The 20,764-nt window shown below is 42.2% G+C and overlaps 1 protein-coding gene across 4 annotated transcripts in view; it reads left to right on the top strand.

Moving 5' to 3' along the window:
- Positions 1-20,764, top strand: part of LOC146675169 (ADAMTS-like protein 1) — a 102,992-nt gene that overhangs the window by 77,705 nt on the left and 4,523 nt on the right. For 3 of the 4 annotated variants that reach the window (XM_085400288.1, XM_085400286.1, XM_085400289.1), the window contains 15 exons: positions 390-464; positions 1,460-1,617; positions 4,496-4,607; positions 4,780-4,918; positions 4,999-5,049; positions 5,154-5,358; positions 5,980-6,127; positions 6,211-6,295; positions 11,986-12,305; positions 13,903-14,032; positions 16,040-16,250; positions 16,350-16,529; positions 16,647-16,800; positions 16,971-17,964; positions 18,086-18,213. In XM_085400288.1, coding sequence (XP_085256414.1) covers positions 390-464; positions 1,460-1,617; positions 4,496-4,607; positions 4,780-4,918; positions 4,999-5,049; positions 5,154-5,358; positions 5,980-6,127; positions 6,211-6,295; positions 11,986-12,305; positions 13,903-14,032; positions 16,040-16,250; positions 16,350-16,529; positions 16,647-16,800; positions 16,971-17,964; positions 18,086-18,213 — 3,090 coding nt within the window. Of the gene's footprint in view, positions 1-389; positions 475-1,459; positions 1,618-4,495; positions 4,608-4,779; positions 4,919-4,998; positions 5,050-5,153; positions 5,359-5,979; positions 6,128-6,210; positions 6,296-11,985; positions 12,306-13,902; positions 14,033-16,039; positions 16,251-16,349; positions 16,530-16,646; positions 16,801-16,970; positions 17,965-18,085; positions 18,214-20,764 lie in introns of all 4 variants that reach the window. The other variant, XM_085400290.1, reaches the window with a different exon arrangement.

Genomic DNA, 20,764 nt, shown 5'->3' with positions numbered 1-20,764 from the left:
TGTTGCAGACCAGCCTAGATTGATTGCAGTATCTTGACAATCTGTCTACGTATATAAACTAGACAGCAGATATTTTCTAAACTTTCTGTCTGAGAGTGACTGCAATCAATTCCAGTCAGACTGCAACTGTTTGGAGACAAGTTGCATCTCACCATGGGACCTCCTCAATCACCTCGAGGCTGAAAGTGTTGCACGTCTGAGCGACTAGCTAGTTGCTGCAACTGATTGCACTATTTTGAAATGAATTGCAACCACCAACTTTTCCTAGTCACAAGAAGGTTGCCATCCTTTTTCTACTCTAGCGTGTCTGAGTCATAAGTCGCTCGTTTTTAGCATTTGTGTCATATATTGATGTAGTGATTGGTACTGTTTCTTTGTTTTTGTTCAAGCTGAGGACACAGTGGTCACCATCCCTTACAAGAGTCGTCACGTGCGTCTGATCCTGAAAGGCCCGGATCACTTGTGTAAGTCCTGGTAGGTCCAGGGTGCCCTTCCATCCAAAACAGCTGAGCATGATCTCTGTGTTTGGCAGTGCTCTTTCATTTGTCAAATACTACACACTGAACATGAGTTCACCGCACCGCTCTGACTTTTCTGCACGGCGTGTTATGTTTTTAGCATGCTCCGATGCAAAAACAGTGAAACAGACACGGTGGTGACATTTTCATAACAGAAAACAGAAGATCGTACTTGGCAGGCCTTGAAATGAATGTTTCACACTAATAGCAATCTATGATCGATCTTTTACTCTGATTTCCAAAAGATATTACATTTTGGCCTCTCTAATAAAGACTCGTTTTAAAAGTAGCCCAGAGCAGACTAACCAGAAGAGATACGTGTTTCTTCCCTTTGCTCTGGCTCTGAGAAGACATAAGGCTTCCAGGGAAATTCACTGATGTCAAAGTCCTGGCATCAAATCCTCACCGGATCAAATGGATAACAAATGTTTCACCTCTGTGCCTGTCCTTTGCTCAGTGGCTAGTTTCCAGATCATCTTCTGAATGGACAGCTTTTTCATTAGATATTTCCACCCGCCCTATCCATTTTGCCCTCCGGCATCTTGATTGTAACCATGTGTTGCCTGGTGGTCACCACTTGTTCCCATGTATCTCTGTATTTTTTATTTTCTTTAAGCATCAACACTGAAGTTACACAAGATCCTGTATAGACAGGGATAAAGTGAGGTCAGTGAGGGGAAAGCATGCTGGCTACGTTAGCCTCATCACAGTGATAGAGTGACCACAGCACCCAGTCTGAGCTCTTTGTGTGTCGCTGGGTCTGACTGAAGGGTCTGTGATCAACATTTTAATCACAGCTCCAGAACTTAAGAACTTTACTCATAAAATATAAAAAAAATGTAAAAATTAAAAGAAAGATTTTGTGGCAGGCAGTGGCCACACCTGTTTGTCTTCTCTTTGCACATATTGAGACTTTAATTGTTTGTTTTTTTTACCTTCAGACATGGAGAGTAAGACTCTACAGGGGGTAAGAGATGAACTGGTCTTGGATAGACCCGGGCAGTACTACATAGAGAACACCACCGTGGACTACCAGAAACTTTCAGATAAAGAAGTCCTGAGAATCACTGGCCCACTCGGAGCTGACTTCACAGTCAAAGTAAGCGCTGACATTAATGCACATCTCTTTTTCTTTCAGGCTACAGCAGCCAGTATTTGTCATCATCTTGTTAAAAATTTGAGAAATTTCCGAATTGTCCATCTGTTCTACTTCAGGCTTGACGGGTGTCTTGCCGGGGACCTGAGGAAGGACAGATCTCATATTTTCTCTAAATATTGTTTTGTATTACCAAGGTGAAACAGGGTGTGACATATTTGGCTGTCTTTGTGAGAACATTCATTAACATCAATGCATTCCTTACTGTTAAGTTTAACCAGCATATTTATACAAGCCCCAGCCTAAACTTTAGCTTCAAAACCCAAGTTTTGACCCTCAAACAGGTCTTTGAATCTGCATGAAAAAACGAGGACCCGACACAAATTACTACTAATACAAAATGTCATCACCCTCCCAGCCACACGCTTGCTTTAGTTGATTTATATTCGAAGAAGTCGTCAGAAGAAAGCTGCAAACCACAATTGCCCTGTTCTGCAATCAGTAAATCCATCCTTGTAGATGTCCTCTTTGAAAACTTGCCATGATTTTCTGCAGATATGTTTTCTAGAACAGGCTCTGCATTGGTTTCTTTAATGCAAAATTGTTCCAGTCAGCTCACTGCACTACTTGTTAAATGTTAATGTAAATTTTCTCAGGCACCAAAACCGAATGGTAATTCATCAAGTGGACAAAAGCACCACTGAAAGCAAAAAGAAAAGAAAAGAAAATAATAATAATAATAATTTTAGAAATTCCGGGGAGATAAACGGGTCACCTCTCTGACTTTCTTCACAGGAAGTTAAAACCAGCAGCGCCTCAGCAGACCTGCGTGCTTGCAAATCAATCACCCTCATTCCCTTTTTGGTGTCTTTGGTGCAGTTTGAGTCAAAACTGTTGTTTTTGTCATGCAATCTCCTGAAAGTGGTGCGGCCAGTTTTTATTTTTTTCGCATGAACTCCTGGTGAACGTCTCACAGCAGCAAAGTTTAAAGCAGCTTTGATTTCATGTGTTTTAAAGATATTTGAGTGTGACTCTTTTAAATGTGAAATTCAAACAATTCTTTTTGTGCAATTGTTCACTTTGAAAATGTGTTTGAGCTGTGTGCCATGCATTCACACAGTAGCACAAACATTCAGAGCCTCCGAGCTCCTCACCGCTCCTCTGTGGTGTAAGTGCCGCTTACTGAAACTTGTACTTGACTCACGGTAAAGTCTCAAACTTTGAATAACTCCAAAAAATCTGATTAGAAATGTGTTATTACATAACAGCGCATAAGCCTAGTTAATACAACGAGCAGTGACGTGCCACAGTGGCTGTGACGTGTTTTTCTGCTTCAGGCCCACATGTGAGCACAAATTCCCAGACTAGGGCAAGTGAGTGGGCGTTAAAGGTTATACAGCCACGAGCCTGCGAAAACTTCCTCCCTCATAAACACAAGTCGGGATGGGACAATAACAAGGAACTGTCGAGAACGAAATCTGAGAAGCTTTAAATGGATAATTTTCGAATCTGTCACGAGGCGGACAGCCAGCTCATATCACTCCGCTGGAAAAAGGTTTGGACAAATGGAAAATCACATTAAAAAGTTGCCAGACAGTCTTTCCACAGTAAATACATGAATACGAAAGAGCGGTCGTCAAGTCTGATTTATACGTGCTGCTGCTAAAATGCGTCTTTGGGCTTTTTTTCAAAGCAAATGAAATAAAAGGCTAAGAAAACACGGACAGACATGGACGTACTTATTCTATTATTGTGTTCTATTACTCTGTTAAAATAAGGACTGTTCTAATTCTTAATCTATTAAAACAGCCTTTATTCTTTATTTTATTAAAGCAGAGCTCTAAGAAAATGTTTCCTCTGATCCAGCAGTTTATGAATTATTTTGTCTCTTAAGAGGATTTCATTATAATATTTTAGCTAGTAGCTGTGCAGATATGTACACTTTAGGTTTCCAAAGGCCAAATTCTTTGAGCATGTTGCGTTTATAGAGCCTTCTCCACATGGAGCCTTGTGTCTTGCAGATAAACATGGGCAATGTCATTGTACAACATGATTACAAAACGAAACGTAGGTCAAGTTTCTAAATTATCTTGAGAATAATTCAAGAAAAAAGTCACTTAGGATGTTCATACATGCTAGGAGCCCGAGTAGGGTGAGACACTGGTTAGTCCCATATTTTCTTTTTTTAGTGCTTCCCTTGTTTGGTAATTCCAACACAGTACATAAAGCAAAATTTCTACAGAACGACATCAGTTTCAATGAGAAACGGCAGTTTGTTGTTTCAATAATTAAAGTGAATTAAAGTGAAGTATTGCAGGGTGAATATTATTTTCTTGAGACCAAAGCTTCCAAAGGGAAGCTGTAAACATCTCTATTTCTCTTTTAAAGCTGGACTTTTCACCATACAGAGGGCCATCTGTGTAATTTAGCTCACTACTGGAACCAGCCTCAGTCAGTGATTACAGGAACTGCAGTGCAGTTTGTTTGGCACTTCCATATTCATTTTTAATCAATAAGGTCTTTTTTTTAAATCAGGAAAGTGTTAAGAAAGAAAGCTAATCACTAAAAACTAAGGCTAAATAAATAAATCAATTAATTAAAATTCTGTGGACGCAAAGTCAGTTTTAACAAATTATTTGATTCTATATAGCAGCCCTATTAGGTTGTCATGGCTACAACAAAGTTCAATTAACACCCCAAGAAGCCCAGGATGAGTCTCTCTTTGCCTCTTAGTTTGATACACTATCTTTAAAAAAATCTGTTTTTTAATCTGTCTAATGAGAAGGAAAGTGTGAGCCGTGCAGTGTAAATACTGCAGTCACCCGCTACACTGATAGTGATGACAAGAAATGCTGATTATATCTGAACAACGTTTCTGTAGGTGCAGTTTACGGGTGGTACAGACAGCGTGGTCCAGTACATCTACTACCAGCCCATCATCCACCGCTGGAGAGAGACCGACTTTTTCCCGTGCTCCGTCACGTGCGGTGGAGGTAAGCAGCATTTTGAAAATCACAATAGCAGCCTGCAGCATTTTCACTCGACCGATAGCAGGTTTGGTTTAAAAACAGGATCCGTTTAATTCACAGATATTTATTAAAAGCCTATTGAATCGTTGTCCTACTAGATCTCTCTTGATGGTCTCTGATATTTGCTGGCCTGCAGGTTACCAGCTAACCTCAGCAGAGTGCTATGATCTACGGAGCGGACGGGTGGTTGTAGACCAGTATTGCCATTACTACCCGGAGAATGTCAAACCCAAACCCAAACTGCAGGAGTGCAACATGGAGCTGTGCCTGGACAGGTTGGAAAGCAGAACTTAAAGAGGATTAAATTGGACTTTTTGTGAAAGCAAACCCTAATTTACTGTTTCTGACTTTTTAGTGACGGCTACAAGGAAATTATGCCATATGACCAATACCACCCCCTGCCTCGGTACATGCCCGACTACCTAGTAACACACAGAGGCACACAATACAAATCCTGACATCTGCTAATAACCGTCAGTCACTTTATGATGTCACCTTTCATGATGTCAGATGGGAGAGCAGCCCCTGGACGGCCTGTTCCACCTCTTGCGGCGGGGGCATCCAGAGTCGCTTGGTATCGTGTGTGGAGGAGGACATGCAGGGGACCATCACTCCCACAGAGGAGTGGAAGTGTCTTTACTCTCCCAAAACAGCTATCCTGCAGCCCTGCAACACATTTGACTGTCCCACCTGGCTGGCACAGGAGTGGTCACCAGTATGTGAACATTTCTACTGTTGAAATTCTTCTGTCATGTAACGTCTTGTATGTGGTGTATTTATGAGGCTTGTAAACATATGATGTGTTCCGAATGGGCAACATACAAAAACCCAGTGACACCGCAGCCAGTGTGATCCCTCTGAATAAATTTCCTTTCTGAACCATTGCACATTGAAATGATCAAGGCACTGCATCTGGATCAACCTAACCCTCCTGGTCAGCTTAGCTATTTTGCTTTAATTCTTAGAGCTGCTGTTACATTAACCAATCCTACCATAAATGTTGTATATATCTTCCTCCTGGGAAATTTTCTACCTCACCAGTTGAATGGGCTCATATAGAAATGTAGCGAGCCAGATTTGTGGCCTCCTAAAAACCTGGGATGTTGTTTATCTAGCACATTCTCCCTCTGCCTTTAAAATGCTTGTTTTGGCAGAGGATAGACAAAGTTCGCTCCCGAGCAGAGAGCTGCTGGGATTTTGGAAGGACTCTTTCTGTACCTCCCTTGAGTCAAAGACTTTCTATCAAATATGAGAAAAGCCTATTACTAGGAATTAACACATGGAAAAATAGGTTGATATGCTTGCTATCTGTGACTGCATGTCCTGTCATCCCCAGTGCACAGTGACTTGTGGTCAGGGACTGCGCTACAGGGTGGTGTTATGCATCGATCACCGTGGCCTGCACGCCGGAGGCTGCAACCCTACCACCAAACCGCACATCAAAGAGGAGTGCCTGGTGACTGTGCCCTGCTACAAGTCCAAAGGTGGGTGATTTTGCACGTTTTGTCATGTTTTAAATATAGAGTGGCGCTTTTGTTCAGCCTCATTTTTGCATCATTTCCTGTAGATACACTACCAGTTGAGGCAAAACCTGTGTGGCATAAGCAGGCCATAGAGCTTGAGGAGGAAGTCACAGCCGGTGAGGAACCAACGTGAGTACTAGCACTCAACAACAAAAAGCTAAACTGTCTTTCTGACTCTTAAAGCATTTGAGACCTTCATCACTAAGCCTCTTTGGACCAGTCAGAGGTGCAAGTCCTGTTAAAACCATTGCAGGTGTTTGGGTCTTGCTGCACTTTACTATTCTGGAAAGCTGCAACTGCTAAAGCTATACAAAGTAAAGTTTATCACCCGGAAAAGAAGGGGAAAATCTACAGCATTAAATTACTCTTGGTCCTCAAGGTTAAAAAAGCAAAAAGTCAGATCCCAGTTACACAGTTTCAACAACCAGCAGCTTAGGACTAACCTGGAGGTGAAATTGAAGTAGACAGAGCACGGCACTGGCACGTAAAGGCTACAGTATCAAGGTTGTGTTCATGTCAGCAGCAATTTCCATCAACATGGAGTCCAACAGGAGCGTTTACTACAAATCCAATTTCAAAAAAGTAGAGACTCTGCATAAAATGTAAATAAAAACAGAATGCTTTGATTTGCAAATCTCATAAACTGTATTTTATTCACAGTAGAAAATGCACTAAATATTTAAATGGAGAAAACCTACCATGTTATGCAAAAGATTTCCTCATTTTGAATTTGATGACAGCAATGCATCTGAAAAAAATATTCCCATGTAGCAGACGGGTCTGCCCCGGATCTGGTGTCAAGCTGGCACTGCTGGCTGACTTCTGGCATGGTAAGTGGTATGTCCTCCAGATATGGGCCAGGTCTGGTGTAGATGGCACTGTTTATGTGATGACATGCCACATCTGGCCCGATTATGGTTTGGTTTATGTACCCCAGGCCCATAGAAAACAGGTCTTCCCCGGATCCGGCATCAAGCTGGCACTTCTGACTGACTGGTGTCATGGCAGGGTGTATGTCAACCAGATGTGGGCCAGGTCTGGCAATGATGGCACTATTTATGTTCCTATTCTCCTATTTTAGTTAGAAGACCCAAATGCCATGTTGCAATGCTACACTGCTATGGTAGCCAACGTTTCAAATGCAGGTTTGACAGGTTTGTGAGTGTACACTTTATCCAAAACCTGGTGAGGGTTTGCTCATATTTACCACTGGATGGCTGTAGCTCAGGAGGTAGAACAGGTCACCTACTAATGGGAAGGTTAGTGGTTCGATCCCTGGCTCCTCCAATCTGCATGTCAAGAGTGTGAATTTGTATGCATTCAGTTTAGAGTAGAAAAGCGCCATATAAGAATCAGTCAGTTCACTGTCTGAACAGAGTTTTGTCATGTTACTTTCGCACTATTGTATATTACATAGGTTTACCAGAGGTAATCCACACATGGGCCAGCACATAACCACCAGTGTGTCTGCAACTGGCCTTGTGCTGGCCCATGTGTGGGCCACCAAAAGGCCGTCATTCTTTGCGGTATGTGGGCCATGTGTAAGCACATTGTGTGGGCCAGATCTGGGCTATACCGATTTTGCTGTGTGGGTTGGGACAGCTTTTGGAAATGAGCGCTGATAACAAGCCAGATGGTCCTGCTCCTCTTTAGTCTGGTAGAAATGGTGTCCATGTTTTCCAAGGAGAATTTCACATCCAGAGAAGATGTTGGCGCCTGTACATCATATTCATATATGGTTTCTTCCTTGCATGATGCAGCGTGTTAACCTGCAAGTGTAGATGGCACAGTGAACGGTGTTCACACGCAGTGATCTCTGGAAGTGTTCCTGAGTCCATGCAGTAATATCTGTGACAGACTCAGGCCTTCTTTTAATGCTGTGCACACTGAGAGATAATCATTTTTTGGACTTGTCTGATGCGCACAGAGATTTCTCCAAATTCTCTGAATCTTTCGATGATATTATGCACTATAGATGATGAGCTATTCAAAGTCTTCACAATTTTACAATTATACCCAGTTATGTTACTGACCTGTTGCCAGTTATTTCATACTAGCTGCCTTGGTCTTAAATAAGCACTATTTGCTCCTTTAACCCTTGCTTTGAGCCAACTCCACTCTGATTGGTTTTCCAGTTAAAAAAGAAAGTTTGAACAGGAGGCTTCTCTTATGTATTCCTAAATTAGGGACATCCCCTGTCTTGAGCAGTGTCATGGGGATTATTTGCACACACTCTGACTGACGTCTTTATTTTGAACTTTATTTTGTTTAATATGATCACCCAAGGAAAAGCACAATAGGTCCACTTAAAGGTACATTTGAGGGTGGTTGAAAGTGTTTCTTGTCACCTGCATGGAACTAATAAAACGTTGTATGGGGCTATTGAAGGGAAGAAGGGAAACTAAAGGTGAAGAGTCAAAACATCTTTCGGAAAGCCTTAAGAATGTACAGTCGCTGGCTACCAGCATTACCTCAGCAAGCTCTCACACGTTCCAGATGTTCTTGTCCCACACATCAGTTAGCTAATAATGGCCGCCTTCTGAAAATGCACAATATTTGGACTCTGCCCAGTGTCTTGCATGACTTGTATTAGCAACCATGTTAGCCAGTTTAAAACATCTGTAACTCTGACTTATCTGTGGAGTGAGAGAAGTGCCAAAACATATGATTTTGCTCAGCTGCAAAAAATTAAAAAAAGCATGTCTGTCCTCAAAAAGCACATAAATATCTGTTTATAATATGCCGTCATTCACAAGCCAACAACAATATCTGCTCACCATATGGGGCCAGGTTACAGATGTGAGAGGAAAGAGAATGAAATTCCTGTGCTAGACTTATTGCACCTCCGTTGCCTGCGCCGAAACCCACCGCTGCGCGGCTGCTTGAAAAATTAAACCCATATATGTTCTCCAATCAAGCCAAAACATTTTTTCACCGTGAGTAAATAAAATATTTCCACTGATGGATATTTAATTGATACGATTAACATGGGGCTTTGGCGGATGTGACAAAAATGTGTTGTTTCCCTCCATGAATGAAATCGGGATCGTTTTTGAACTGACAGATGTACTTTAACGGCGCATGAAGATAAACATTTCTGTGGGTTCGCTCGTTGACTTTGTCGTTCCTGTTCCAAAGTCTAACTGCCGGTGATTCATTTGTTTGCCCGTAACACAATGAGTCCTTGAGCTCTTGTACAGAGCCAGCTTTGCCTTAATCATGAGCTCTTTATTGAGGCGTCTTATAAAACAGCAGGGTCCTCTTGTGTTGCGGTCAGACTGTTAAACCAAGGAAGAATGCGGCACAGTGGTGAAGGCTGCCATGCAAAATATGCTTTGCTACCATTATGAGCTTATTAAGGAAAGATAAAGATAGTTTGTCAGGTTCACAAACGCTGTTAGGAAGCAGTGCTTATACTTGCACATTATGTACTTTACCGATTTAAACCGTTTTGTTTTCACCTCAAAAGATTTGTAGTGCTCACTTAGGTAGTTCACTCGTTTCTTTTCATTGCTAAGTGATTGCAGAGGAATTTGACTGCATGTTCTTCTTTCTGATTGGCTCCCTGCCATAAGCAGAAGGTTTTAACAGCAGGTGGGCGTGGCTTCTGTCCTCCCACACAGATCCTATTGAAGAGATCCCTTCTCTCTGACATTGTAAATGGTACATCATTCCTATCTAACTTTCGTATTCCACTGAATGCATCTGAGAGCCTGGGATTCGGGATCTTGCCCAAGGCTACTTAGGCATACAGACTGGATATTAGATCAGCCAGGGATCGAACCACCAAGAATAAAAGCGACTTAAGAGCAGTCATCACTGTGATTCTAGAAACTTCAGCACGTAGCAATGGAGGCTCCCATGCTGCAAGCCTGACTTCTAATCAACGCCATTATCACCTGCTGAAGCTCAGGCTCTGGCTGCCGTGCTGGGGTCAGCATACACCCACTCTATGTTGTTCTGCAGCTTTGTGTTAGCATGCTGTCTACGCAGATGTCTGCAAAGACCCGATGTTTTGTTAGCAGTATGATGCGGTTGTTTCTATACTGGACGCAGGTGACACTTCAGCACTGCAAACATGTCCTTTTGTGCAATAAAAATAAACGTCCTTAAAAATTGTAGGCCATCCCACCGTTTTCCACATAAACTGAAATCAGCTGATCGGCATGTTTAATGTGTTTTTCTTTCTGTCTGTCTGCCCGTCGTGCAGATAATTGAAGTAACAGTAACCTGATTACTGAAGTAATTACAGTGGCGTGGTACATTACTCGGTTTAACGTCTAGCACTCGCAACACGGAAGCACTGAAATAAAGTCATACACTCGCTTTGTGTCTTCTTGTGTTCAGGTTTAGCAAATGGAAGTCGTTAATCTAGGGGGGAAATGTAGCTATTTTAAAAGACTAATAGCTTTGCCACTACCTATCTGCTACATGAAAAACTGCATCTTGATTCAGACACACACACACACACACACACACACACACACACACACACACACACACACACACACACACACACACACACACACACACATCTGCTCATGACTGTGCAGAGCTGATGGTTCTGATGGATGTAGTTTTGTTTTTTTACTTTCACATATGTCTCAAATGACCATCCTTATCAGCTACTCATTCGATCAATGACAGCTGTGATTTAGAAACACAGTTCAACCTGTGCCTCTGGTCTTAAAAACTTTCGCATGTACTCAACACCTCCAATATGACATATGTGCAAGTCCTTTAAAGTCTGTCTGCCAAAAAGGAACCAGAAGTGTTGAGCTCAGACCTAAACAGGACAGCTGCTCTGTGTTGTAAACATCAGGCTATTGTCCAAAAGCTACAGTCCACACTGTAAGTATTTGGACAGCTGGACATGTGTTTTGTTGTTAAGGCTCTGCGCTCCAAATGATTGATACCACGCGAAAGGGCCAAGACTCAGTTTTAATTTGAGTATTTTCCTATCAACTGTAAAGAAACTTGTGGTGAAAAATACCCATAAATTATCTGATATATATTATTTTATTTCCTTTGTTTGAGGCACTGCAAAGGGTAAAAGTGAGAGGCTGTCCCCTCAGACGGACACTCTCTGCTGTCAGCTTAGCGGTGCATCTGTCACAGAACTGAGCACTTGCTTACTGGTAATATAAGATGTTAATAGGAAGGCCTCGTTTATTTGCTCTCAGGTGCACGTTGTGGGACAGATGCTGTCTTTGTATGTCCATATATCAATAAGTGAGTATCCAGAGTTTTCACAAGGACATAATGAGCACAAGAACCACTTTGAATGATCTCCTAAATCACTTGATTTAATCTCACTGAGTCATATAGAGCTTTTGTTCAAGCATTTCTGTGTGCATTTTCAACAAAGTTATAGAATCAGTTCAATCTGAAGAGCGCTTTCAAACTCCTTTCTGTATCACACCTTCTGATCTTTTACCCTCTCTGATTTCTGTTGAAGGAGTGATAGTTCAGTCTCTGGGCCTTTCAGTTTTTCTTCCCCTCATCCATTTTTTAAGATGAGGAAGGATGCACATGAAAGCTGTTTATCCAAGAATAGCTGATCGTAATGTTTCACAGCTGTGCAATTAATCACGCTGCACTGACTGTATTTCATAAATGCTTAATGAGTTTAAGAACCCAGCCACTAATGAATACAATGTGTTTACAGAGAAAACTAAAAAAGACAGCAAAAACAAAACAAAAACAAAAAATCGACTGTGATTTGCTATCAAACAGTCCAGGTTTGGTTTGGAAACAGTCCTTATCAAAATTTTCATACTTTTCCACTTGAGTCATCTGTTGCTTGCTCTCCTCTCCAGCTTTATCCCCGGTCCCTGGCAGCCCTGCAGCAGGACATGTGGTGCTGGGACCCAGCATCGGACAGTCAAGTGCCAAGTGCTGCTGTCTTTCTCCCAGACAATCGTGGACGTGCCAGATGATGAATGCGAGGGGGTCAAACCTGCTACCAGCCAGCCTTGCTACAGCAGTCCCTGCTCTGTAGATTTGGGTGAAGCAGGAGAAAGTGAAGAAGTGGAAGAGGTGGAGGAAGAGGAGGAGAAGGGCAGGACACTGCAAAGAGAGGAACTGCACGACTGGGAGTACGAGGGCTTTACTGAGTGCTCAGAGAGTTGTGGGGGAGGTATGATCTTTATTGATCTCTCTGACATGGGAAAGTAAAGAGAGAGAAGTTGAAAGAGTAGATTTGGGGAGTTGAAAAGTTAACTCGTGTCTGCAGCTATGCTGACACCCTCCCAGTGACAATAAAAATATGCTGGCGCTTAGCAGGTGTAACATTTACCACATCTCCAGTCTTAGGTCAGCATGTTAGCATGTCTGCGATCACTGTTTTCTGCAATCCTTCTGATGCTGTTTCCCTTTAAAACCAAAAATATTAGCCTTATCGTGGCCCTGGAAGAAAAACTCAGGAGATCTCACAAGTCAGCTCTGCATCCTGTGGGGGACCATGTGCAGATTTCATAGCAATCCATCTCAAAACATTTTCTAATATGCTTCACAAAAATATGTAAAATTTACTTCCAACTGAATCAGGGACAAATATGCTCACATTTAATTTTTTTTTCTTCTACTTTTGGCTGATATCGCTGTAGAAATACGCCTACGCATTTTGGCACAGTCTTCATCAGGTACAAAAGTTCAAATGCTCTGAAGACTGCGTGCTGAATCGTGTCAGTTTATTTCTGCTGTGACGCGAGACCCACTGAAAAGTTTATTGCGAGTATTTCTGTCCTTTATCGGTATTTGAGTTGTGCTGCGTTTTTGCATCTCTTTAAATATACTACTTGGATTTTCAGTTTAGCTCTCTACTGAAGCTTTCACTGTTTACGCATCCTTTTATTTTCACTCTGGTGGATCCAGAGACAGTGCCAACCCTGGAGCTGTACACCTGTGGTGGCTCCAACGCGCAGAGCAGATTTGTAGATTATGCTGCGAGTAAATACATCAGCAGCAGACAAGTGCTGTTATGTAGCTTGATTTGACAGTAAGTCTTGAAGACCAAGTCAACTCCGTGAGCGCCACTAAGTACGTCCCAGCTGATTCATTAAAACAAATGTGATGTGCTCCAGCCTTAAACTATTGTCACTGGATGTCTGACGCCAGTAAATGCCTCGAGCAGATGCAAGTCATATCATATTAAATGATAGCGGATGGCATAGAGGTCATACGTCGCCAGTGCTCAAGGCACTGGGAAAATGCTTTGCCAGACAGAGACCACTTTCTTAAATATCCTGCCAACATGCATTGAGGCCCACTTTAATCTTCCTACCTACACATGCAAGCATGCGTGCCTGCCTCATGTGCGTTTGCCTTAATCTCTGCGTGTGTGCGTTTGTAACTTAATTTCTGCACACGGGTGTGGGCTTTTGTCAGTGTCTGCGTATGCGCTCATCCAAACTCAACAAACTCCCATTCGGGGATGATTACACTCCGGTATCAGATGTCCGATGCACACCCTGAGGGCTGTGCTCCTGTGGACCATCACACTGCTATGGTGTTTGAAGTTCCTGCTTCGCTGTTATTGTCCCCAACATTAGAAGCAGACTCAGGGAGTTATGTTACATTACTTTTAATATGACTTTGCATGAAAACTCTGAGAGTGCATCCACAAGTTGAGGCAACCAAAGTGTTTTAATGTATTTTGGACCCTAAAATCTTCCTTTTTAATTACAGCGTCTGCAAAAAAGCAAGCATGACATTGCTGTGTTCTCTAACCGCAGGTGCGCAGGAGGCTGTGGTTATCTGCCTGAACAAGCAGACCAGAGAAGCAGCAGACCAAAGCCTGTGTGTGAGCTCTCGGCGACCCCCACGACTCCTCCAGGACTGCAAAACTCAGCCCTGCCCACCCAGGTACAATAAAAACCCCTAACTCAGACCTCATTATCGTCATCATTATTATTTAAACATGTTTCAAACGGTTTGTGCATGAAAATTAAAAAGGATTTGATTAATGGATGTAGTAAAAATAGGGAGGAAATGCATTTTTGGGGGATGGAAAAAAACGTTTGGCTACGTTTAAGAGAAAAATATTAATTAAAGTCAGGAAAAAAATATGGCCGTGCTTTCTCTTAGCTTGCCAAGAGTGCATCCATCCAAAAATGTGCAATATTCAGTACAGAAGTGGAACGCTGATGTACCACTTTTTCAGAGCCTAGATAAATTCTTAGCTGAATCGGTTAAGTTTGACGGTTCGTTGGTAGAGAAAAATTCAAAAGCTTCTAATCCGCTGTGTTATGCCTCTTGGTTCAAACCAACTGGGGCAATTAAATCTCTGTTAAGGCTGCTCGAGTCCAAGAGATACTAAAGCAGAACGACAGAGATGGATGGTTGTATCTCTGCAAGCAGCAAATTAAACCTTGTGGAATCTGATAGTGATTAGCTTTACCTGCGAGGTTCAGTTGTCCTTGGAAAGGGAAATCTAGGAGGCTTCAGCTGTTTTTCTAAGTGATTTCTTTTGACAAGCTCTTTTTACAACTAGGAATGGCCTTCAGTGATTGCATGTCATATTGACAAATTCGCCACATTACCAGAGGGGTTAACAATGTAGGGTTTATCCTGAGGGGATGCTTTTGAAAAGCCTGTGGGTGGGTAAGTAATGTTATGCAGTCAAGCATGACTTATGTTAATACATGTAATGGCAGTCTTCCCGTTTCCCTCTCCAGGTCAAAATGTAGGTCCAGAGAAAAAAAAGGGAATCATTGAAGTAACTGTGATCATCCTCTGGGGAGCGTTCAGTGCTTGCTACATTTCAAGCTCAAATTATTTTTGATATTACAGGTTTAAGCTGTGCTGTTAATGTTTAAGTCAAAATGTAGCTTCTTTTTTTTTTGTTCAATTCAACATACGAGCAGTTTATAAACAGTGTTATTTCACATTTCAAATTGCAAATCATAAGTATTTTTTTTGTGAACCTACCAGATTGATGCACGTCCAGATTAAACATCTAAAAGGTCAAACAGCAAAACTGCATGTTGTTTAACATGAGCAAACTGTGGCTAAATGGTGAGTGGACTTTGTGGTTGGCCACACGTTTCAGGTTAACACCGTGCACATTGTCAGTGTTCTACCCCTCACACTCTTGTCAGAAAACCCAGAGGCTTGCAGCCTGCCCTTGCCTGTTTTTCCAGGCTTTGAGTCTTGTTTTTAGGCACAACAAATGCAGTATTGGGCTTGTTTCCTTTGGCCCTTTTCTCCCTCCCTGAGGCCTCCTCACCATCCCATATTAAGCTACACTCTTTGGATAGTGTTCCCCCTGAAAGGAAAACAGCCATAGGATTTAGCTTTGAGTAAAGCAGCGGTCCATGAGCAAGCTTCATTCCCAATTCTTCTCAGAGCCTTAAATAAATATGAGTAGTTTTGAAATATCACCCAATCTGTCGAGCAGAAAATGAAATTGCTGCCATCTCATTTCAAACCAAAACTTTAAAGGCATGGCAACCACTTGGACACTGGCCACAATTTGGAATAAACCTGCCAAAGTAACTTTGATGCTGGATTAAACCCAGTTTAAAATTTTGTTGGGCAGCAACATGAATATTAATTCCAGTAGTTCATTGGAAAAATACAAATGAAAAAGTAATGCAATAGGGATTTCTTGAATATCGTGAAGCTCGGTGTGGGATTTTATGTTTCATGTCTTTTTCACTTGTATTCACCTTCATGATTTTACATATTCATAAGACTGCTAAGGTGTTCTCTCACTGGATCAAGAGATATATGTACAGTACTATTTACAGTGCTATGAAGTATAGATAAGATAAGATAAGATACCTTTATTAGTCCCACGAGTGGGAAATTTCATGTGTGCAGTGTACTGTAGATTTGCCATAATGAGCACAATAAACATTGTTCTAACAGGTGGGAAACTGGAGAGTGGAGCTCCTGCTCAGCTACATGTGGGGTAGGTCTGATGATTCGCACTGTGGGGTGCACACACCGGCCCTCTCGTGACAGCAATCACACTTTAGTTTTGAGGGACGAAGACTGTCAGAACCCCAAGCCCAGTCCTCTCCAAGCCTGCAACCGCTTTGACTGCCCTCCTATGTGGGACACGCATGACTGGGGACAGGTAAAGGACATCATCTATAAAGTTTACCACTGCAAGTGTTTGACGATTGGGAATCAAGCGCATGTGACTGATTTAATCTCTGCGTGTTTTTGCACCCAGTGCTCCCAAAGTTGCGGTGGTGGGGTTCAGAGGAGGCAGGTACTATGCAAGCAACGGTTGGCTGATGGCAGCATTCTGGAGCTACCTGACACGTTTTGCCCTACTAAGAGTCCTACAAGCCAGCAGCCCTGTGGTGAGCAGGAATGCCCACCTGAGTGGGTCACAACTAGCTGGTCCCAGGTAGCCTACCTTTCAGCCAGAGACCATCCTGCCATATTGCTGTTGTTCAAATGGACATGTTAAAACTGGTACTTTGCAGGTTTTGTTTATTTTAATACATTTCTCTTGTTTTTCCAGTGTTCAGTGACATGTGGAAATGGTATTCAGACCCTCCAAGCTGTTTGCAGGAAGAAAGAGGTGAATGGAAGGTATTTGACAGCAGACCCTAAGAACTGTTCCCTGCTGGCTCGTCTCAACAGAATCCGACCATGCTTCTTCAAGCCCTGTGAAAGTAAGATACTCTTTATTTGGCTGTGTTTATGTAAGTTATACTGCATAGAACCAAAAGAAAAGGGAGTTAGCTCCCTTTTCTTTTGGTTCCTTAAATGCAAAGTTTTGTATGTCCAAAAGTACAGATATTTGAGCCAACAAGCAAGCATTAACCTGTCCTCTTAATTACAGACTCTGTCAAGCCTGATGCCACCATACTGGCTCAGAGAAAAGTTTATATCCAGTGGCGTAAAGGCAAAAAGGTTCACCTGGGCATTGGTGGTTATGCGTACATCCTGCCTTGGACAACTGTGGTCCTTCGCTGCCCAACCCGCCACTTCCGTAAGGGCCAAATCCACTGGTTGAAGGAAGGGAAGCCCCTGATCAACCTACCACACCTCTCCATAACGTCACTAGGATATGTGAAGATCCATCAGGTTCGTGCATCTGATGCTGGGATATATACATGTGTCGCAGGTGAGGCACAAGAACATTTAGTCTTACAGATCATTGGCAGCAAGCAAAAGCTGTCTGTAGCAGAGTCAATGCTCAGACGACAAAAGGTTGGGCGACCGGATGCAATCTCAGCTCAAGAAAGATTTCAGGAGCTTCACAGCTCCCTCAACCGATATGATGCAATTATTGAGCGTTTGCTTAATCATAAAGAATCCATTCGAGATGAAAAATACATCGCTGACAAATCACCTGCGAGTGAAAAGAACAGTTCTACCCTGGAGGATGAAGGGTCAGAAATTTACATCCCAGAGGTCCTCGTTGCCGACACACGCAGGCTAGAGGAGATCATGAAAAACGTTGCCGAAGACCTTGGAGGACTACGGGAGGAACAACTTATCGCACAACTGCTTAGTGAGCTCACTGTGGCACAGGGTGAAACTAATGAGTCGACTCTTCACCCTCCAGAAAGTGCTGAATCTTCCACGCAAGAGCCACTCCATTATAAACCAAACACTAAAGTCCACACAGCCAGACCAAGAAACCCGCTGATAATTCAACGTTCGAAAAAGATTGGAGAGGGGCCACAATCTGAAATGATAGTTTATGTGGGAATGCCAGTTTTCCTGCAGAAACCAGTTGTTAGTTTAGTGTTGAAGTGTGAAGCAGTAGGAAATCCTGACCCATCTGTGACATGGTCGAAGAATGGGAAAGAGTTGCGCTACAGTAGCAGGTAAGAACTAACCTTGAAGTAAGGACTTTTTGTGAAAATGACATGGCTGCCTGTGGCTTTTTTATGATTATATCAAAGACCTGGATAAGGCTTCATAGATTGCTTGTCTTTGTGTTGGCAGAGTAGGCCTGTTGCCTACAGGATCACTGAGGATCCAGTACCCAAGCAAAGGGGATGAGGGTTTGTACACCTGCACTGCCAGAAACCGTTTTGGAAGGACATCTCTTTCATCTTCTGTGCAAATTACTGGTAAGGTTTATAGATCCGTAAGTTTCAATGGTTTGTACAGAAGCTCCACCTTCTTGTGGTTCAAGCTTCTGCTTTGAGATGTTTTGAAAGTGGCCTTGAAGCGAGTAGAAGGCAGCTAAGGTTCTCAGTCACACAGGCTTAGAGACTAGTCATCAGATATCTGACAACCAGTGTTGGTCAAGTTACTTGAAAAAAGTAATCAGTAACTAATTACCGATTACTTCCCCCAAAAAGTAATCCCGTTACTTTACTGATTACTTATTTTCAAAAGTAATTAATTACTTAGTTACTTAGTTACTTAGTTACTTTTTAAAAACACGATTTACAACCTGAAGAGGTGATAAAGCGATAGATCTTTCAGCCCAATTCTACTTTTTCTGCATAATCCATCATACAAAATGTAATCAAATGAAAAAGTCTCTCTTTTTTTAACTTGTTTTATCAGTTTTAATCTTTTAACTTTATGCATCAAGCAAAAATTTAATTATATGCAACATTCTCCGACTTTAAGAAATTAGTTTAACATTTAAACCTATTTTCTGCACATTCCAGCAGATAAAATAAAATATTTTTTTGTGTTTACACTCACTCTTTCAAATAGATGCAAGTAAAACACAGCAGAAAATAAATAACATCAAAGACTCAGCGGTCCTTTTGCTCTATTTTCACCTGTAAAGCAGGAGTAGGGTAGGCGGAGGTTTACCCTGGTGCAGGTGTGCCGCGGTCAGTTGAAGAATCCGCGAGTTTCTCTGTGAGTTTCCCATTACGTCGTTGCGCACTCGGTGCTTGCTTGGAAGTTTAGGGGTTTTTTTCGTTGTAAAAAGAAGTTTTCTTCCCACGCACGATGGACGCTAATGTTTTTGTCACTTTTTATGGAATCAAACTCAAAGTAAGGTCAGTAGTTCCACGCTTTAAACGCTGCACGCTCATACTCTCTCCCACAATCGATATGTGATCCATCGTTGATCTGCACACAGCTGTTGTCACGAACGCACTTGCTTACGTCACTGTCGTGAGACATTCTCGCAAAAAAATCACGGTTTTAGTAACGCAGTAACGCAGCGTTCCTACGGGAAAGTAACGGTAATCTAATTACCGTTTTTGCAATAGTAATCCCTTACTTTACTCGTTACTTTAAAAAGTAATCAGATTACAGTAACGCGTTACTGCCCATCTCTGCTGACAACCATCAGTTGCCTGATAAAAAATAATATGAATTCTCTGACCGGTTGCTAGGTGATGTTGAGTGAAATTCAAAGCAGGCACTGGACCAAAAACATCTTTGGGATTTCTTTGATCGCAGATTGTCACGATTGCCCATAGTTTGCATTAAACATGCTGAGCACCAGCAAACTGCTCTCCAAGCAGTAGTGAAACTGTGAAAAGTGTGATGCACACAAGAACTGGAGAACATTCAAAGTGAATTGGACCTTCCCATTAAAACCAACACATTTAAGAAGATGGGACTTTTGCTTTCAAGGTGAACGGTCTCCATTTCCAGTCTATATTGTTCTTTTCACACATTGACTACTGCTTGGAGAGTAGCTTGCTAGTGCTTGCAAACAGGTCCGCATCTTCCATGCAAAATATGGGCGACTGTGGCAACCTCTTTGCAACCTAAGCAATCGCAGCTCCGTATACCATTTTGCGACCAATTTCCTGCTAGTGACTGCATCGGCGTAACTTTGTGCTGAACATTGGGGGGGGGGGGTGTCAAAATCTCTGTCTAAATAAATCTGGGTAAATTCCCAGATGATTAAACATGCAACTATTTTGCTGGTAATACTTGAAATGAGTAAAGAAAATCAACAGCCTATTTATGCAAGATAATTCATAATTTTATTAGGGGGGGTTATATTGGTTGCGTCTGATTATTGGGGGGGGGGGGTCATAACCCCCCTACCTCCCCTGGAAATTACGCCCCTGCGTGACTGCCAGCAACCTCCAGCAAACACTATGTGGACCACTCTCTGGGTTCTGTGTGAATCAGCCTTCAGTAGTTGATTTCACAGCGACCCATGGTTGCCAGATTGGTGCTAAAAGGTCTGAGCAGGAAAACAAACAGAGAACAAACTGAGGGGCTGCAGCGATGGACAAGATAAGCAAAGCCTGTTTTGAAATGTGAATCATGCTGTTACTCTATTACACTCCAAGAATTAGAAATAGGAAGTTGTTAGTAAAGAAAGTTGGTTGAGGTTAAACATTTTGCAGAATTACCCTTTGTGTTTTCTTGCTAAAAGCTAGATAAAAAATGCCACATGTAAATCTTTGTGTAATGTAGGTGGAGCCAGACTTTTAGCTGCTAACTGCAATGAGGTTTCAGAGATATTTTGCAGTATATAGATACTAAAAACATCACTATGACTTTTGAGAAAAGTATGTTAGAAATACTTAAAATTGATCAAGTTTGTATGGACCCAATGTCGAGTTGAGTTTGTCCTAATGCTTCTTTGAATAGTCCAGTTTATAGTAATTTGTGTTGTTCTTTGTGGTTTAGGCTTCGAGGTTCTGGGAAAGCATGCGTCCATCCAGCGTAGAAACACACAAACTC

This window comes from Rhamphochromis longiceps, linkage group LG3 (assembly GCF_057381845.1).
Source record: "Rhamphochromis longiceps isolate RC_006_pf linkage group LG3, R_longiceps_female_GT1.1, whole genome shotgun sequence".
Lineage (NCBI taxonomy): Eukaryota > Metazoa > Chordata > Actinopteri > Cichliformes > Cichlidae > Rhamphochromis > Rhamphochromis longiceps.
This window is presented reverse-complemented; position numbering and strand designations above follow the sequence as displayed.